Source organism: Schistocerca gregaria, chromosome 1 (assembly GCF_023897955.1).
Source record: "Schistocerca gregaria isolate iqSchGreg1 chromosome 1, iqSchGreg1.2, whole genome shotgun sequence".
NCBI classification, from domain to species: Eukaryota; Metazoa; Arthropoda; class Insecta; order Orthoptera; family Acrididae; genus Schistocerca; species Schistocerca gregaria.
In genome coordinates this window covers 456347393-456368993 of record NC_064920.1, presented here as the reverse complement: position 1 = coordinate 456368993, position 21601 = coordinate 456347393, and the positions used below count along the sequence as shown (strand labels likewise).

The 21601-nt window shown below is 43.8% G+C and overlaps 1 protein-coding gene across 2 annotated transcripts in view; it reads right to left on the bottom strand.

Moving 5' to 3' along the window:
* Window positions 1-21601, bottom strand: part of LOC126352375 (serine/threonine-protein kinase Nek8-like) — a 125144-nt gene that overhangs the window by 36141 nt on the left and 67402 nt on the right. For both annotated transcript variants that reach the window (XM_050002682.1, XM_050002683.1), the window contains exon 4: window positions 6011-6168. In XM_050002682.1, coding sequence (XP_049858639.1) covers window positions 6011-6168 — 158 coding nt within the window. The remainder of the gene's footprint in view (window positions 1-6010; window positions 6169-21601) is intronic.

The following is a 21601-nucleotide window of genomic DNA, read 5'->3' as shown; positions in this document are numbered from 1 at the left end:
GAGTGAGTTTTAACACAACAAACTCATGGCAGTAGCACATGTGTCACCATATGACTTCACTGGTGCTTGGGCAGAAGGAAACTGAGTTCTGTGTTTACAACACGTATAGCAGCCAGAGTGTGTGTACTGAGGTGTAAGTAAGTGGCCTTTATATTACTACTTAACTAAGCAATGCCCTCCACTTTATAGACAAACCAACATCATTTCTTTCCAATGTAGTAGATTAAAATTCTTTTTTATCAAATGAAATCAACAAGTGTAGTTGAATACCACCTTTAAAATACACCAAGAAATTCTGGCTCATGTGTTTGTTCCCATATTAGTGGTTAAGCAATCCTCCAAATCTTACACAAGATATGATTAACACGCTCATGCAAATATGTCTGACCCCACCCCACCCCACCCCACCCCACCAACTTGCCGCCCCCTCCCCCCCCCCCCCTCACCTCCCACCACCTTCCTATTGAAAACAAGCTCTGTCTCATCCATAAAATGATTTAGTGGGTGCTGCTTTATTTGGACCCACACACAGTATAAGGAGAACAGACTCCCACACCATGTCCACATGCTGTTAAGCGGTAACAGTTTAACGTTATTTTCTTTTAAAATGCAGCATAGAACTTAAAATATTAACTTCCCCAAACAGTTATTACACTATCGAATGCAATTAAACTTAATAAAATCTAGACACTGCACTTGTTGTTGTTGTTGTCTTCAGTCCTGAGACTGGTTTGATGCAGCTCTCCATGCTACTCTATCCTGTGCAAGCTGCTTCATCTCCCAGTAACTACTGCAACCTACATCCTTCTGAATCTGCTTAGTGTACTCATCTCTCGGTCTCCCTCTACGTTTTTTACCCTCCACGCTGCCCTCCAATGCTAAATTTGTGATCCCTTGATGCCTCAAAACATGTCCTACCAACTGATCCCTTCTTCTAGTCAAGTTGTGCCACAAACTTCTCTTCTCCCCAATCCTATTCAATACCTCCTCATTAGTTACGTGATCTATCCACCTTATCTTCAGTATTCTTCTGTAGCACCACATTTCGAAAGCTTCTATTCTCTTCTTGTCCAAACTAGTTATCATCCATGTTTCACTTCCATACATGGCTACACTCCAAACAAATACTTTCAGAAACGACTTCCTGATACATAAATCTATATTCGATGTTAACAAATTTCTCTTCTTCAGAAACGCTTTCCTTGCCATTGCCAGTCTACATTTTATATCCTCTCTACTTCGACCATCATCAGTTATTTTACTTCCTAAATAGCAAAACTCCTTTACTACTTGAAGTGTCTCATTTCCTAATCTAATTCCCTCAGCATCACCCGATTTAATTTGACTACATTCCATTATCCTCGTTTTGCTTTTGTTAATGTTCATCTTATATCCTCCTTTCAAGACACTGTCCATTCCGTTCAACTGCTCTTCCAAGTCCTTTGCTGTCTCTGACGGAATTACAATGTCATCGGCGAACCTCAAAGTTTTTACTTCCTCTCCATGAATTTAAATACCTACTCCAAATTTTTCTTTTGTTTCCTTTACTGCTTGCTCAATATACAGATTGAATAACATCGGGGAGAGGCTACAACCCTGTCTCACTCCTTTCCCAACCACTGCTTCCCTTTCATGCCCCTCGACTCTTATTACTGCCATCTGGTTTCTGTACAAATTATAAATAGCCTTTCGCTCCCTGTATTTTACCCCTGCCACCTTTAGAATTTGAAAAAGAGTATTCCAGTCAACATTGTCAAAAGCTTTCTCTAAGTCTACAAATGCTAGAAATGTAGGTTTGCCTTTTCTTAATCTTTCTTCTAAGATAAGTCGTAAGGTCAGTATTGCCTCACGTGTTCCAACATTTCGACGGAATCCAAACTGATCCTCCCCGAGGTCTGCATCTACCAGTTTTTCCATTCGTCTGTAAAGAATTCGCGTTAGTATTTTGCAGCCGTGGCTTATTAAACTGATAGTTCGGTAATTTTCACATCTGTCAACACCTGCTTTCTTTGGGATTGGAATTATTATATTCTTCTTGAAGTCTGAGGGTATTTCGCCTGTCTCATACATCTTGCTCACCAGCTGGTAGAGTTTTGTCATGACTGGCTCTCCCAAGGCCGTCAGTAGTTCTAATGGAATGTTGTCTGCTCCGGGGGCCTTGTTTCGACTCAGGTCTTTCAGTGCTCTGTCAAACTCTTCACGCAGTATCGTATCTCCCATTTCGTCTTCATCTACATCCTCTTCTATTTCCATAATATTGTCCTCAAGTACATCGCCCTTGTATAAGCCTTCTATATACTCCTTCCACCTTTCTGCCTTCCCTTCTTTGCTTAGAACTGGGCTGCCATCTGAGCTCTTGATATTCATACACGTGGTTCTCTTCTCTCCAAAGGTCTCTTTAATTTTCCTGTAGGCAGTATCTATCTTCCCCCTCGTGAGAAAAGCTTCTACATCCTTACATTTGTCCTCTAGCCATCCCTGTTTAGCCATTTTGCACTTCCTGTCGATCTCATTTTTGAGACGTTTGTATTCCTTTTTGCCTGCTTCATTTACTGCATTTTTATATTTTCTCCTTTCATCAATTAAATTCAATATTTCTTCTGTTACCCAAGGATTTCTAGCAGCCCTCGTCTTTGTACCTACTTTATCCTCTGCTGCCTTCACTACTACATCCCTCAGAGCTACCCATTCTTCTTCTACTGTATTTCTTTCCCCTATTCCTGTCAATTGTTCCCTTATGCTCTCTCTGAAACTCTGTACAACCTCTGGTTCTTTCAGTTTATCCAGGTCCCATCTCCTTAATTTCTCACATTTTTGCAGTTTCTTCAGTTTTAATCTACAGGTCATAACCAATAGATTGTGGTCAGAGTCCACATCTGCCCCTGGAAATGTCTTACAACTTAAAACCTGGTTCCTAAATCTCTGTCTTACCATTATATAATCTATCTGATACCTTTTAGTATCTCCAGGGTTCTTCCACGTATACAACCTTCTTTCATGATTCTTAAACCAAGTGTTAGCTATGATTAAGTTGTGCTCTGTGCAAAATTCTACTAGGCGGCTTCCTCTTTCATTTCTTAGCCCCAATCCATATTCACCTACTATGTTTCCTTCTCTCCGTTTTCCTACACTCGAATTCCAGTCACCCATTACTATTAAATTTTCGTCTCCCTTCACTATCTGAATAATTTCTTTTATTTCATCGTACATTTCTTCAATTTCTTCATCATCTGCAGAGCTAGTTGGCATATAAACTTGTAATCAAAACTTGCATATGGTTAGAACAGAATTAAACAGTCTACTATTAGGTCAATGTTTCTGTAATGTTGATGAATTTCTTTGCTGTCTAAACAGATAGTGCTCATCTTTTGATTTTTCTGTATAAACCTTCATTTTGTTCAACGTGCTTGCAAAAATAAGACAAAATATGTAAAGTGTAATTTAGAAAATGTCAAAGTGTAATTAAGAAAATGTTACAAGGATGGTTTCCGGGGGTAACAGATTAGGTAAGGATTCCAGGCATTTGGGAAAGTGGTTGGTGTCTTTGATGAAGGATGGAAGATTGCATGTAATACGTTGAAGGTGTTGATCTACGTAGGCAGAGAGACGTTCTGTGGGGGCTTGGTAACCACCTAAACCTTTACACCAACACCTGAAAACAGGTTGCAACTACCCTCCCAACCTGGTACAGAAGCAAATAACCAGAGCCACTTCCTCATCCCCCCCCCAAACCCAGAACCTCCCACAGAAGAATCCCAAAAGTGCCCCACTTGTGACAGGATACTTTCCGGGACTGGATCAGACTCTGAATGTGGCTCTCCAGCAGGGATTCGACTTCCTCAAATCCTGCCCTGAAATGAGATACATCCTTCACGAAATCCTCCCCACTCCACCAAGAGTGTCTTTACACCATCCACCTAACCTTCGTAACCTCTTGGTTCATCCCTATGAAATCCCAAAACCACCTTCCCTACCCTTTGGCTCCTACCCATGTAACTGCCCCCAGTGTAAAACCTGTCCCATGCACCCTCCCACCACCACCTACTCCAGCCCTCTAACCCGAAGTTGTACACGATCAGAGGCAGAGCCATGTGTGACAGCACCCAAGTGATTTAGCAACTGACCTGCCTATACTGTGAAGCCTTCTATGTGGAAACAACCAGCAACAAACTGTCCATTCACATGAACGACACAGGCAGACAGTGTTTGTTGGTAATGAGGATCACCCAGTGGCTAAACATGTCTTGGTGCACGGCCAGCACATCTTGGCAAAGTGTTACACCATCCAGGTTATCTGGATACTTCCCACTGACACCAACCTATCAGAACACCGAAGATGGGAACTTGCCCTTCAATATATCCTCTCATCCCATTACCCACCAGGCCTCAACCTCCACTAATTTCAAGTTGCCGCCGCTCATACCTCACCTGCCATTCAATAACATCTTCGACTCTGTACTTCCGCCTCGGCTGACATCTCTACCCAAACTCTTTGCCTTTACATATGTCTGCTTGTGTCTGTGTATGTACGGATGGATAAGTGTGTGTGTGTGTGTGTGTGTGTGTGTGTGTGTATGTGTGTGTATGTGTGTGTGGGAGGGGGTGGGGTGCGCGCGCATGCTCGCGAGTGAATACATATTGGAATGACTCCATACCCTCTCCCTTAAAACCCACATCCTTTCGTATTTCCCTCTCCTTCCCTCTTTTCTGATGAAGCGACCTTGGGTTGCGAAAACTTGAAATTTGTGTGTGTGTGTGTGTGTGTGTGTGTGTGTGTGTGTGTGTGTGTGTGTGTGTGTGTGTGTGTGTTGTTGTTATTGTTTCTATCAATGTACCAATGCTTTCGTTTGGTAAGTTACAGAATCTTTGTTTTCAGACATATTTTTCCCACGTGGAATGTATCCCTCTATGACAATTCCTTTATCATGTATATGATAAAATGGATGATGATAAATTAAACTGAATTGAATTGGAAGCCTCTGTCAATTTAATTTTCTTTAATACTCTGTCATAATTCTGATTTTGACCTCAAGTCAGTTTCTACCAGTTTCTACCAGACCCCTACCAGGGATTTACTGAGTGCTTATCTGGTTTCATCCTTATTTAAGAAATAGAATTCAGAAAGTTGCCCTTGGTTACAGCAACGACTGAATTCATCTAGGTCAATGAGCAGACATACCGTCACCTTGATAAAGGTGCAACTCTGCTTAATGTCTGTTGCAATAGACAAAGATGACCAGAACGGGATGTACACTCGGCAGGGTGTACCAAGAATGGAAAAGTTCACATTGGAGTTATGAGCAATGTTGGAAAACGCTGGTAATAAGGTATTAATACTTTGTGAAACACATGAAGCAATGCATACCCCTTGTCTACAGGCCATCCCTTGGGCACTATTTTTGTTTGGAGATTATTAAAGACATCATTTCAGTCTATGCAAACAGTCTGTCTTTGGTTCCCATCAGTGAACAATTTAGTTACCTCATATTTTCTTTGTTCACTTACACAATCCTATAGGCCATCTTTATCTTCAGCAACGTAGTCCATAATGCAAGCATTCCCAAATTGGTTTAGAATGGCTTGAGGAACACGAGGGTGGTTGAATGACCCCAGATCACCAAACCTCATTCCTCAGATTCCATCAAACCATCCTGCCTTGGATCCAGTACCTACCAATCTTATTGATTTGCAGACAGTGGCTGAAACATTGTGGATAAGGACAAGTCTCTCTTGCCCTTCAGTGTGTCTTATAATCCATGCCATGATTTGCTGACATAATCATCAAGATGAAATTTCTGGCAGCTGTCTTTAATTCAATTGCTCATAGAATTTACTGAAAGAAAGAATTAAAAGTATATATAACTAGATTTTTCTGCTAAAATTTACAGGTTTTACAATTAAGTTTCTTCCTATTATTACAAATCTCAAGGAAGAAACTGATAACTTTTTTGGTATCAGTACTCAGATTTGTAAAAAAGGTTGTGGGTTAGGAAGAAGCTTGTCAGACTACCTGGCAAGAATCTTCGAAATGCCAAAGTCACCAATCTTGAGGCACCTGTGATTTGCAGTGAGCAGTATATTGCTGGATGTGATGTCACGGTGCAGGACATTCAATGAGTGAATGTGGTAGAGTGCCAGCACCAACTGTGATGCCCAAGTCACAACATCCTGAAAACCATCAGATGTAACACACAGACAGGTTCATAGGATGTGAAATTTATTTAACCAAAACAATAACAGAATAAGATTTGACTACTGAGCTTAATTTCTGTTGCATAAAATTCATAAGCAGTGTCTAAATTAACACAAGACATTTAACAATATTTTGACATCAGAAATGTGTATGGCAACCTTCTCACCACCTTTGAGAGCAAAATGTGTACTGAGAACTCTTATTATAAATCTGGAATACTTGCAATAATGCAAGAACCTTGAAATGTGATTCATGTGTCTTGTCTGGGTCACATTAAAGTAGAGTCCAGATCAGGTAATTTTTTAAATGGTCTAATTCTTTATTTCTGTTGTCAGTCATAAACCCAGAGATGAGTGTTTCACATTACTGCTGTCTCATTACACCTGAAGGAGTAAAGAAGGTTCCATACTTTTCCAATAAATGGCAGGGTTAGACCCTTTATCTATTCAATTGAGTACATGTTGCTTAATTAGAGAATGTTGGGGATCTGCTAATTAATACTTAACATTAAGGTACTCTGTTGGAAGCTGCATTAAATAAATAGAGTGTAGAAGGCAGGAATAGAAAGAATCCTATGAAGTGTGGGGGTCTGTATGTTGCAGGTTACAAGTTAGCACATGCACAGAAACACTGACACTGGATCAGGACACGTGTAGGAAGGTCCCCTGGACTGATACATGTTGGTATAAGCCAATGGTAGGGTATGAGTAACTTGAAAGCCACATAATACTTTGTGTATCACTTTTCAATGGACAATATTGAGGCAGATGGTGGAAATATATGCAAGACGTTTACAATGAATGAAATGCTTGTCATTGTCTCTCACAAGAGGGTGATGAAAGAACTCAAAAAGATTAAGGTTTAGTATCCCTTTGATGATAAGGTCATTAGAAATGCATCACAAGTTCTGATTTGATAAGAACAGGGTAGGAAATTGGTCATGGCTTTTGAAGGAAACACTGTCTAATTCACTTAAAAAAATTTAAAGAAATTGTAGAAAACCCCAAAATCTTTGTGGCTGGATACGTTTTGACCTACCACCCTCCAAAATATGAGCCCAATTTCCTACTACTGTGCCAACTCAACTCACTGTGTGCTGGTTGGTTGGTTTTGGGATTTGATGGGGGCTAAACATCGTCCCCAGTTCCAAACAGACATACTTGTAAAAGGCCTATACAGTAAAAGCGTAACCTCTGTACCCAGAGGGAGGGAACACCAAGGGGTACAGAACTAAAATGACCACCACAGTAACACAAAGTAGAGGGCACTTTAAAGGAGCAGAGCAAATAGTAAACGAGAATAAAACGGACTACAGTGGTTGATGGATCAGGTAAAAGGTCAACCTCTCAACTACAAACAAAGAACCTCCAGCTGGAAAGCAATGATAGATGTACCAACACAGCTTGTTACCATAAAAGACACTATTTTGGTATCCAAATCTCCAATTAAAAGTCGCTGGAGTGGGTGTAGTCTGAGAAATCATGCTAGAGCACCCACACTGGAACGAGTGATAAAACCCAGCTGCATGGATAAAACGTAAAACTGAGTCACCGAGAATTAAAGGAAGTGCAGCTGATAAATTAAAGGACTGCCACAAGGGGGCTAAAAGGGAGCAGTCCACCAGAAGATGGACCACTGTCAGCCCTGCATCACAGCGACACTTGGACAGGTTCTCACGACGAAGGAGATAGCTGTGGGTCAACCGTCTATGTCCAATTCGGAGACGGCAGAGAACAACTGAGTCCCTACGCGTGCCCCTCGAGGATGAGTTCCATACGGCTGTGGACAACTTGACCATGTGGAGCTTATTTGGCGTGTTCAAGACAGACCATTCAGAGCTCCAGGTATCATGGACCTTGCGATGTAGGCCTGACCGGAGGTCTCTTTCCATGAGACCAAGCTCCAGGGGTGGCAAAGTTGTGGCCTGCTTGGCCAACCGATCGACATGTTTGTTTCCTGGAATGCTGATGTGGCCCGGGGTCCACACAAACATCGCTTAATGACTACACTCGGCGAGAGCAAAAACAGCATCTTGAACACTGCACACCAAAGGGTCCCAAGAAAAACACTGGTCGAGTGCTTGCAATCCACTCAGGGACTCACTGCATATGACTAATGACTCCCCAGGCCAGGAGGAAAGGTGAGCGAGTGCACGATAAAGAGCAATGAGCTCCACAGTGAAAACACTGCTCCCACAAGGCAGGGAATGCTGCTCAACATAGTCACCATGGATGAAAACAAACCCAGTGTGTCCATCAACCACAGAACCATCAGTGTAGACTACATCTGCATTGCGAAATGAAGCAAGAGGAACCAAGAATGGTTGAAGACTGGCAGGTGGAACGGAGAACTTGGGAGTCACAGGACAAATCCAAGCAAAGCCGCAAGTGAGGGAGGGACCAAGGAGGGGTAGAAGAAGAGGGGCGGAAGGATGGAGGAAGGGGAAATGACTTGAGTGACGAGAGAAGGGAATGAACGTGGACTGCGATCGGGAGACCCGACCTAGGCCACCATCGTGTGGAGGGGAGTGCAAAAGATGGAAAAAGGAGCCTCTGGTTTGGGTGGTCAGGCGATGTATGACACAAGCAACTGCTGTCAGCAGAATCGTAGGGGAGGGATTCCAGCTTCTACAAGAAGGCTAGTCACCAGACTAGTGTGGAAGGCACCTGTCGCCAGTCTGACACCACAATGGAGAATTGGGTCAAGGATCTGCAAGGTTGAAGGTGCTGCTGAGTAATACACCACACTTCCATAGTTGAGACAGGACTAGACTAATGCCTTATAGAGCTGTAGGAGGGTTGTTCGTGCAGCCCTCCAAACGGTGTGGCTGAATCAGCGAAGGGTGTTGAGGTGCCACCAGCACTGCTGTTTAAGCTCGCGAAGATGAGGTATCCAAGTGAGCTGAGCATCAAACAGCATGCCAAGGAAGCGATGCATCTCCTCAATACAAAGGAGTTCATTGGCAAGGTAGAGCTCTGGATGGAAATGGACTGTGCAATGATGACAGAAATGCATCACTCAGATCTTGGAGGCTGAGAACCAAAAAACCATGGTTGGATGCCCAAAAATGTGCCTTACGGATAGCTCCCTGCAGCCGCCGTTCAGCAACACTGATGCTTGGGGAACTGTAATAAAGACAAAAGTCATCAGCATATAGAGAGGAACAGACTGATGAGCCCAGCGCTGCCACAAGACCATTAATCGCCACCAAAAGGAGGGGAACACTAGAACCAAGCCCTGCAGGACACTGTTCTCTTGAATATGAGCGGAGCTAAAATATGTGCCAACTTGAACCTGAAAGGAGCGAATGGAGAGGAAATTCTGTATAAAAATCTGAAGTGGACCACGTAAGCCCCATTCGTGCAGCGTAGCAAGGATATGACGACGCCAGGTGGTATCGTACATCTTCCGAAGATCAGAAAAACAGCAACTAGATGTTCTTGCTGAGTAAAAGCTGTACGAATAGCCGACGCTAGCGAGAATAAATTGTCGATTGCTGAGCGGCCCTGACGGAAGCCTCCCTGTTTCTGGACGAGGAGGCCCCGAGCTTCGAGGATCCACATGAGCCACCGACTCACCATCCATTCCAGCAGTTTGCAAATAACACTGATAAGGCTGATAGGGCAATAGCTATCAACCACCAGCGGATCTGCACCAGGTTTCAGCACCAGGATGGTAAAGCTGTCCTGCCAACGAGTTAGGAAAATGCCCTCCATCCAGATGTGGCTAAACAGGGCGAGTAATTCACCCTGACAGTGCGCTGAGAGATGGCAAAGAAACTGGTTGTGAATTCGGTCTGGACCTGGAGAAGTATTGGGGCAAGCTGTAAGGGTACTTTGGATCTCCCATAAACTAAATGACAACTGTGTACGCTCGGCCTGCTCTTTAATGCCGCGGAATTCTGCACTGTAGCCTGCTGTCGTGGAAATACGAGTGAAGTACTCTGCCAGCTGTTCGGCAATGGCGATTGGGTCAGTACAAAGTGTACCCCGAAGAGAAAGGCAAGGGACAGACGCATGAGGGCGAACGCCAAAAATGCGCCGAACCCATGACCACACCTGAGATAGGGAGGTGCGAGACCCTAAGGTGGCATAATATCATTCCCAGAAATCCTGTGTGCTCTGCCGGATTAACTGTGGAGCCTGGGCCCACAGCCTCTTAAAGGCAACCAGATTCTCTAGGGCAGGATGACGCCGGTGTCGTTGCAGGGCTCGCCGGCGGTCCTGGATAGCTTCTGCAATCTCTTGTGTCCACTAAGGCCTGACATATGCATTAGGGTACTTGATGAACAGGGGACAGTTGCCTCGGCAGCAGAAACAATAGCCATAGTGACCTCGCCCATGACCAAATCAATATCACCAGGAAGTGGAGCAATGGCCATAGTAGCCGAGGTGTAGGCTGCCCAATCAGCTCCTCGAAGAGATCATTGTGTCAGCTGGTCAGAGGGTTGGGATTGAAAAAGAGAAACCAGGATAGGAAAGTGATCGCTACCACAGAGGTCGTCATGGACCCTCCAACTGAGGTATGGAAGAAGACCTGGGCTTTTAAGAGAGAGGTCAATGGCTGAGCATGTGCTGTGAGTCAAGTTAAAATATGTGGGAGCACCAGTGTTAAGGAGGCAAATGTCCTGCTGTGCCAAGAGAGCCTCAACGTTCCTACCCTGGCCCTACCCCATAAAGGGTGGTGGGTATTAAAGTCCCCCAAAAGGAGGAATGGCAGGGGGAGCTGGGCGAACAAGGCAGCTAGGTCAGCAAGTGAGACAACTTCATCCGGGGGAAGGTAGAGGGAACAGATGGTAAGCACCATTCCTGCCCAGATTCTGAAAGCTACAGCCTCGAGAGCCGTGTGAAGCGGCACTGGGGCACTAGGAACAGTGGCAAGAACATAAACACAGACACCGCCAGACACCCTGTCATATTCTACATGGTTCTTATAGTAACCCCAGTAACCACAGAGGGAGGGGGTCTGCCCAACAGGAAACCAGGTTTCCTGTAGGGGCCAGACAAGTGGTAGGGAAGTGGCACAAAAGCTGTTTCAACTCAGCAAGGTGGTGGAAAAAAACACGGCAATTCCATTGCAGGACAATGGTATCCAACTGTGAAGACATGAAAGAACCGGGGGGGGGAGGGGGGGGGAGGAGTGAGTGGAGATAGATTATGTATTAAAAGCGCTCGCCGACACTGATTGCGAAGTAGAATGATCATAGGAGCTGTGGGTCGAGCAACATCTAGCTCCTGAGGGGACGCTAGATGCTCCACATCATCTTCAGGTGAAGTGGTGAACTCCTTTTCTGTCTCTATGTCCTTCTCCTTTTGCTTTTTCTTCTTTTTGGTAGGGTCCCATTTGTCCCTCGGTTTATCAGGCTCGATGGGCTTTTCCGACCCAGTCTCATGGACCGAGGAAGACCTGGATGCCCTATGGCCCTCAGGTGGTGACTTTTTCTGCCACTGGCTGACATCTGGAGGGGCAGTAACCATGGAAGGGAGGGTACCAAGTGATCCCTTCCGCATGAGGGGAGTCGGAGGAGGTGGGCACTTGACAGTGCAGAGGTGGGGATTGAAGTCCCCAAAGAAAGAGGTGTTGTTACTCCCGATGTTGATAACAGGGGAGCAACGGAAGAGCGTGTTCCCCAACTACCTGGAGGGGGGGGCAGGAATAAACGGCTGGACTGGAGGGCCCACAAAAAGCGACTGAACTTGGGGCCTTGTCAGGGACAGCGACATCAAAGCTGCTGCAGCAAACTTCAATGAAATGCGCACAGGGTGAAGTCGCTCGTACTTTTGTTTAGCCTCTGTGTAAGTGAGCCTGTCCACGGTCTTATACTCCATAATCTTCCGTTCTTTTTGATAAACTGCGCAGTCTGACAAGCAAGGTGAATGTTTCTGTCCACCATTGACACAAAGAGGGGCGGAAAACACGGGATGTTGGGGTGGGAGGCCCGTCCACAATCCCAACAGGTAGGATTGGCATCACATCTTGATGACATATGCCCAAACCTCCAGCACTTAAAGCAGCGCATGGGAGGAGGGACGTAAGGCTTAACAACACATCGATATTTCATCACCTTGACCTTCTCGGGCACGGTGTCTCCATGGAAAGCCAACATGAAGGTGCTGGTGGCGACCCTTCTATCTTTTGGTCCCTTGAAGACACATTGTACAAAGTGGACACTGCAGCGTCCCAGATTTCCATGAAACTGCAACAACAGGTCATGATGAAAAATAAGTCCCTGAACCATATTGAGGCTCTTATGAGGCGTAATGGAGACTGCAACATCACCAAGCTTGTCACAAGCAACCAATGACCGTGACTGTGCTGGGGATGCTGTCTGTATGAGGACTGCTCCAGACCTCATTTTATATAGGCCTTCAGCTTCTCTGAACTTGTCCTCTAAATTTTCCACAAAAAACTGAGGCTTTGTGGTCAGAAATGAGTTCCAATCTGTTTGAATGCAAACCAGAAATTGAGGAGAATACGTCTCACCAGGTAATTTAGACCACTGTTCCTCTCCTGGTGTGGACAGGGAAGGGAACAATCGGGCGGTGGGGGGTCATACTGTAAAGCATTGAACTTTTCTTTCTTAGAGACTCGTGCTTGCACACTATTCATATTTCATTTTATGGTGGTCCCACGCGCAGCTAGGGGAAGGAATGTCCACCCAGACAGAGCCCCACTTGCCTGGATAAGCCTAATACTCCCCTAAGGCTCCCCAGAGGTCTCCTCCTAGCAACTGTTCTACCTCTACAGCCACGAGTCTCTTCAGCGCGCAGCACACCTTGAGATTGAGTTTTTTTTTTTTTTTTTTTTTTTTTTTTTTTTTTTTTTTTTTTTTTTTTTTTTTTTATTTAGAGGTTTATACCATCCTCACGAACCAGGCAGTTAAGCCATGATCCCCGGGCTCTGTACCGTCCAACATTCCACTGCCCCGCCTTACGGTGGTTGTTTAAGCATGCTCAGAGCTTATGGTATTGAGGATTGGTGGCGCTTCCGAGTCCCCAGCTCAGGGACCCCGGGGTTGACAAGCCCGTACCGAGCAACTAAATGCTGAGCCCCCTGAGGATACTGGTGAAGGAACCCATTGTCTGGTCATGTGGATCCATTTGTTTGTCTGCAGCACCTTGAAAATGGCCTGTAGCCTTAGTATCAGAGCACATCACTCCCATACTGTGTTAAAATGATTCGAGGAATAATGCACTTGTGTGGCCTTCATGTCAAGTGATTTCAATTCTCTTTAAGATCTCTCAAATGCCATCAAGCAAGGTTATGAGCTTTGGATGAGCCTCTGATCAATTTCGGTAATGGTTGGGTGTTCATGGATTAGGATGTCTGCCTGGCACAGAATTGCCATAATGAAATACCCTTCAACTCACTGATATGTTATTGTCTGTAACTGAACTGCTTGAGGCCTCAGCATCTGGAACAGAGAGCAGAAGTGAGCTGTGTTGTGGAAGGTAGGCCAGTAAGTCCAAGACACAGTTTGGGTTCCTTAAGGGTACTAATATAGAGAAGGCTATTTACGTGTACAGTGAGTATATGCACTTAATTCAATAGATAACAAACCAGAGGTTACTGGCATTTTAAGTTAGCTGACAAAAGCCTTTTTGACTATATGAATCACAGCATTCTATTACATAAATTAGAACATTACAGTGCCATTGGCAGTGCTGCAAAAGGGTTTGAGTCTTATCTAACTAACAGAAAACACAAGGTGTTGTCATGAAATACCTGTCTAGTACACAATTAGTCTTCATCAAATTGGGAATTAATTACACTTACTATTCCTCAAAGTTCCATCTTGAGTCCACACTTTTTCTTGTGTACATTAATGACCTCACGCCTGTTACATTGACAGATGCTAAGTTTGTTTTGTTTGCGGAAGATATGAACATTGCAATATGGCTGCTTATCAAACTTTATCTGACATTAATAAATGGCTAAAAGCTGAGTCACTGTCTTTAAACTTTGGAAAGACCCACTATATGCAGTTCAGAACCTGTAAGAGATTTCCTTCCAGCATGTATGTACCATATGACGACATGCAGATAGAAGAGGTTGACAGTGTAAAATTTCTGGGATTACAACTTTATAATAAATTCAGTTGGGTAACAATATTCTGGATGGGTGAGAAGAAGACTAACGAGCTTGAGACCAGGAGGGTTATGAGAGCGCAGGATATATTCCAGGGAGAGCTCCCACCTGCGTAATTCAGAAAAGCTGGTGTTGGTGAGAAGGGTCCATATGGCACAGGCTGTGAAGCAGTCACTGAAATGAAGGAGGTCATGTTGGGCAGTGTGCTCAGCAACAGGGTGGTACACTTATTTCCTGGCCACAGCTTGACAGTGGCCATTCATGTGGACAGACAGCTCGTTGGTTGTCATGCCCACATAGAATGCAGCACAGTGGTTGCAGCTTAGCTTGTTGATTACATGACTGGTTTCACAGGTAGCCCTGCCTTTTAGGGGTAGATGAGATGTTTGTGGCCAGACTGGAGTAGATAGTGGTGGGAGGATGTATGGGACAGATCTTGCATCATGGTCTGTTACAGGAATATGAGCCATGGGGTAAGGGGTTGGGGGCAGAGGTTGTGTAGGGATGGATGAAATATTGTGTAGGTTTGGTGGACAGCAGAATACCACTGTGGGAGGGGTGGGAAGGATAGTAGGCAGGACAGGACATGATGAGAGGTAGTCAAAACCCTGGTGAAGAATGTAATTCAGTTGCTCCAATCGTGGGTGGTACTGAGTTATGAGGGGACTGCTCCTCTGTGCTTGGACAGTGAGACTTTGGGGGTTGTGGGAGACTGGAAAGATAAGGCGTGGGAGATTTGTTTTCGTACATGGTTGGGAGGATTATTACAGTCTGTGAAGGCCTCAGTGAGACCCTTGATATATTTTGAGAGGGACCGCTTGTCACTGCAGATGTGACAACCACAGGTGGCTAGGTTGTATAGAAAGGAGGACTTCTTGGTATAGAACAGGTGGTACCTGTGGAAGTGGAGGTATTGCATGGGGTTAGTAGGTTTGATATGGACAGCGGTACTGACTTAGCCATCTAAGAATGGAGGTCAACATCTATGAAGGTGGTTCATTGGGGTTGAGTAGGACCAGGTGAAGCAAATGGGGGAGAAGCTGTTGAGGTTCTGGAGGAATGAGGATAGTGTGTGATCGCCCTCAATCCAGATTGCAAAGATGTCACAATGAATCTGAACCAGGTGAGGGGTTTAAGGTTCTGGGTGTTTGGGAAAGATTCCTCTAGATGGCCCATGAATAGGTTAGCATAGAATGGTGCCATGCAGGTGTCCATAGCCTTACTCCAGATTTGTTTGTGGGTAATGTCTTCAAATGAGAAATCTGGGTAAGGATATAGTTGGTCACAGCAACTAGGAAGGGGGTGGTTGGTTTGGAATCCATCGAGCACTGGGAAAGGTAGTGCTCAACAGTGGTATGGCCATGGGCATTAGATATTAGTGTAAAGAGAGGAGGGATCTATAGTGACCATGTGGTAAAGGGACAGGAACTTTGGAGAGTTGGCAGAGGAAATGGTTGGTATATTTTACATAGGAGGGTACGTTCCGGGTAATAGGCTGAAGGTGTTGGTCTACAGGAGCAGAAATTGTTTCAGTGAGGGCACAGTAACTGTTTACAATGGGGCATCCTGGATATTTGGGTTTATGGACTTTCAGAAGCATGTAGAAGGTACGAGTGAGGGGAGTGGTAGGGGTGAGCAGAGAAATGGACTCTGGGGATAGGTTCTGTGATGAGCCTAAGGATTTGAGGAGAAACTGGAGATCCTGCTGGATTTCTGGAATGGGGCCACTGTGGCAATATCTGACATCTGGTAGAGTTCTTCTGCCAAGTAATCCTTGCGGTGGAGCCTTTGTCAGCAAGTAGAATAATAAGGTTGAAATAAGTTTTTAGATGGTGGACTGCTGTTCTTTCTGTGGGTGTAAGGTTAGCTTGAATGTTGAGAGATTTGGGGAGTGATGGCGAGGCAAGGTTTGAGGTTAAGAAATTCTGGAAAGTGAACAGAGGGTGATTAGGGGCAGTGGGGGTTGATCACAGTTGGATGGAGGAGTGAACTGAGTTAGGCAGGGTTCAACATTGGTTTTCCATTGAGTATGATTGGTAGGGACTGGGAGAAGAAGAGGTGGGCTTTAACACATCCTACATGATTGAATTTGAGAGTAGGGCAAAAAGTGAGGCCTTTGGAAATGACTGATATTTCAGTAGGATTAAGACCTCTGTTGGAAAAGTTCGTGACAGTGTTTCCGGTCTGTTTAGGTTCTGGATTCTGAGTGGTGGTGGGAGGGAGTTTTAGAGGGTGGGGTAAATGTAGTAGGTCTGCAAGACAAGGTTTGTCAGCTATGAGGGGACATGGGGGAAGTTTGGAAGTGGTTGAAGAGCCAGTGTACAGTGGTATTTCAAAGCAGGAGTAGGAAGTGAGAAGAGTGGAGATTGTTTCGAGGTGGCATTGTGCTTGTTGCTCTAGTTCCTGGAGGGTAAGAGTTTCAGTGAGTGTTACGGCTCTCAGGAATTTGGGATTGCATAGCAGGAGAATTTTACAGATGGAGAGAAGGTATTGTAAGGTGGTTTGGGCTTGGTTGATATGGTTCTGTAGGACTAAGGATTGGCAGAATCTTAACAGATGGATGTCATTGTGGAAGGAGAGATGGCAGCCAGAGATGGGTGATTTGATGGTAAGGCCATTTGGGGGGATTCCATGGGTCAAACAACAATGCAGGAGCAGTATGTGGGACTGTGTTGTGGCTAGGGATAAGGATACTTTTCTGTATTGCTGCAGATGGAAGGAGCAAGGATCCATGGTTGTGTACAAAATGTGCAAAATTACATAAATAATGTAGAATTACATCCAAAAAAATTGCATACTTCACTTTCATTTTATTATGTCATATGGATTATATTTTGGGAAACTTGTCTAACCAAGCAAAAGTTTTTAGTGTGCAAAAGCATGCAATAAGACTCATTTGTGGTGTAAATTCAAGAACATCATGTAGAAACCTGTAAGAACATCATGCAGAAATCTGTCCAAAAAAATTGGGTATTCCAACCACTGCTTCTCGGTATGTTTATTCCTTAATGAAATTTTTTGCAAATAATATGTCTCTACTGCCATCTTATAGCTCAACACATAGTATCAATATTGGGGATAAGAACTATCTACATTAAGACCTAAAGTCACTTATGAATTTGACTGAGTCAACTTCGGTTTCTTGGTTGTTGTGAACAATCTTAATCTACTCACATTTTGACTGTTTGGTTTTGAATTGCATCATGTGGGTCTTAGATACACTTATATTCAATGGATTTAGATGAAACCAAGTTCATAAGGTACTGAGGGTACTCCTCACAGATTTGGGAATTTTTTCTGAATCCTGATTTTCAACTAAAACAGAAGTATCATCTACAAACATAACTGACAGGGAGGTGATATCTACTGGTAAGTCATTAACATAGAAAAGAAACAAGTCTAGGAATAATATGCAGCCTTGCGGAATACCCCGAGATATTTTTTTTTCCAGTCAGAAAAATAGTTTGAGACATTGAAGGAGATGCAAACTCTTTGCTTTCTGTGTGATAAGTACAATTTAAGTTGTTGCAGGGCACTGCCACTAATACCATACTTTTCAAGTTTGTAAAGAAGAAATGCATAATTTACAGAATCAAACACCTTTGTGAGGTCACAGAAAATTCCTGCCATCTTATTGCTCTTGTCTAATGATGTACTTATTTTCTAAAACTGTCCACTGCATCTATAGTGTTTTTTCCATGTTAAGAACCAAACTGACTGTTTAGAATAACAGAATATTTTGCAATGAAGTTTTGGATTTGGGCAACAGCAAGTTTTTCAAATATTTTAGATATGACTGGAAGAACTGAAGTTTGAAAAACTCTGATAGACATCTCCTCCTACTCTATACATGAATCTCTTAACAGGGACTGTAAGACCAGCTTATGTAAAATTTCTGTTATATTTAAGTTTTAACAGCACTTGACCAGATACTGTCACAACAGTCAAGATTAGGTATTTTGCATATGACAAATTTATTAAAAGTGCATAACTATTCTTTCATTCTGACAGTGTATTAATTCTGTAAGTACTACCAGTTCCAGTTTACTGTATTGTATTCACATATCCTGACACACTTCTGACAAATGATCAGGGAACTGAGTATCATACTCAAATGTTTTACTTTTTATGTTTAGCTTTCTCATGTTTTCCACACATATCAGAATCTCCTCATTTTTGCAACTATGGATCAAAAACCGAATCTAATCTAATCTAATCCAATCCTCTCTAATTTAACCCAAGAGATGAGACCTGTTGATATTTGTGCCAGATCTCTGCCAGCCAGCAGTGACTGGCCACAGCTAGGATTGAATAGGAATTAGTGCTCCAGAGGTGAGGTCATTGGGCCACTTTGCAGGTAGGCTGCTTGAAACATCCAGGCATCAGTACATCAAGCTTAGAAACCACTTAAGCATACATTGGCATTATTGAAAAGACAAGTCAAGGCATTTGCCCCCCCCCCTTTCACCCTGCCCCCCTCCACAGGCAATGAAACAGCTGGTGTTCTGCAAGAATTTAGTGTACTCGTGCAATCTATGAACAGGATCCACTCTCCACTACAAAGCATTTGAAAGCAGATTGCCACTTCAGCCACAAGATCCAGCTCAGAAACTACTAAGTGCGACTATAATTGAAATATCCTGCATAATCATAACCTGTATGTGAAGTGGCAACAGGATCCCCTCACAAGACAGTTTTGGTAGTTCCTCCACAAGGAGATTGTGGACGTGTGTGTAGTAAAAGACCTTAAAAGTGGGTACACATTTGGGTACAGAAAACTGTTTTCCACCTTATGGTCAGGTCTACAACCAATGGGATTGGCAGTGTATTTCAGACTTTTCTGAATCTTGACGAAGTACACCTATCAATTATTTCAATGACTGAGTTAGCCACAGTGGCAGTTAATACTTCTGCCTTTGTTACCCTTAAAGAGACCTCAGGACACTGCTTTATATGTCTCCTCTAAGGCTATATTTGCTTCCTAAGCAAATTCTTTGTCACATGTGATTAACAAAGACCTAACATATTTCACAGTCTTCAGCATGTGAAATACACTGTCCTCTGGCCATGCCCCTGTGATCTGACATTTTTGGTTGTCATCCAGGCACTTAGATCTATATGAATTATGTGGAATGGTATATATACTGCAACCAACTTTTACATCCAAAGATATGAGCAGATGTTTGAGAAGCAGTTAATAAAGATGCAACATGGTTGTGTCACTAACTGTGATTCAGTAGCAGTTTAAGCAGTGGCACTGGGCTAGTCTTCTGTGCTACTATCACAGGTTCTGCCAACACCCATCTCATCTCTTGTCTCTTGCTCATCTTGAGTGGAATACAAGAACCACGCAATTGCTAAATCAAAACAACTGAGGATGGAAATAGAAATTGGATATGTATGCAGCTTAGTCACACTCTGGATGCTGACTGCAGGGAGAAAGATTTGTACAGTGCATATTTAACAACTTATTTTGAGTGGTGAAGTGGTAACTGAGGAAATGATATGTTATATATTCACTGTAAATGTAACTCTTATGGTTGACTGGTTAACAACAGCCACAACGAGTGACAGAAACCAATCATTCCTGGCTTCCCACATTGAGGCAAAGGAGTATGTAAAATCACAACAGACTAAGTAAAAGTTTAACTTCAAATGCTAAACATAGAAAACACTGGTGGCCAATCCCTGTTGATAAATATGCTAGAATGCTTCAGAATATGCTAGCTTTTGTCATATAGCATTTGGTACTTGCTTTAACAGCATCATTTGCACAAAACCCTCTATAGTTGTACAGAAGCATGATGAGGTAGTGATCATACTTTACATTAGTAACAATCTTTGCTTGCCTAAGAACCATTTTTCACATTGCCTAAGGTCTTTGAAGTCTGTACCACAGGTATTTCCAGTGGGCCATCAAACTTATTTTCTACTGCTGTAAGAGCAACTTGGTTTCAGAAAAGGAAGTGCCACAACACTTCTGTTTTTGAGACCTGCTTGCAGGGCACAAGCTTTCATTGGCAGACAAAGGATGGCCTGTATTCAGAGATTCAATCCAAGTGGGAGTCCCACAACACAGTAGTATTGTCAACTCATCTGCCTGTTCAGTTCATAATGCCTGAATTTCCACTTATGTGGTGCATACTCTAACCCAAATGATATCTTGGGTGTTCAAGTGGAGGCAACCATTTGTCGCACTGAGATGCCCTGTCCTCATGGTCTCTGGACAGATAAAACATCCTGGGTATGGTATCCAGTGAGAATTCATGATGAAGTAGTTTGGTGTCACTTGATGGGCATCTAATTTAGTTCCAGTATGACAAAAATAGAGAACCAAAGCAACAGGCAGACGGTGGCAGCCTTAGTAAGTAAAGTTGCCCTCCACCTGGAAGTTGGTTTGAAAGAAATCATTCCCAGAGGTGAAAGAAATGAGAAATTACCAAAAAATCAGTGGTTAGGGATTGATTCCTGCATATTTGGTCTATTCATTTGGCATCCTGTCCACTGAGCTACTGATTCATTCACCTACTGCTAAACCCAGTGTCAACAGTCCCACTGGTCTCTTGAATTTTTCTCCCTAAGACACTCCGATACTCATTTTGCCTATAGCACAAGCTGAACTGATCACTACCTACCCAGATAGCCACACATATGAAAGCACCTCTTCCAGGATGGGAAGGTGCACTGGTCACGAATCTAATCCTCCCGGTGGACTAATAATGAGGGTCATTTTGGCAGACAGAGTGATTTCCCACATTCCACTAGGTGAGTACTAAGCTGGTACCCAAGTCCTGCTTCAGTTACACAACTTTCAAACATTTAGGAAACTTCCCCTCACTTTCACTAGATGCAGGCAGTTGGGGTAACAGGATGGCTACAGGAAGGGCATCAAGCCACTCCTTAAAAACTAACCATGCCGCCAGGTGGTCAACTATGTTTTTGGCCACCCGGTGGACCGACATGTAGCTGAACACAATGAGCTCAATTTCAATGGCAACCTCACAACTGAAGTAATCTGAATGCCATCCAACAGCTTCACCAAACTATGCAGGTGGGAGTTATCCTTATAATACATCCTCTGCTCCCATTATCACCATGGCCTCTATCTCAGGTAACCCACAGATCCTGGACCTTCCACCCAACAGCTTCACCTTCCTCCAGCCTGTCATTCACTCCCAACTTATGTCCGAATGTCACCTTCAGCTTGTGCAACTTCTCACTGGCCACCGCAACTATTCCATACACCTGCTACCCCTCATTCCTGCATTCCTAGCCACCAAACCAGCTGTCTCCCTCCCAGCCATTAGCCATCCTCTGCCA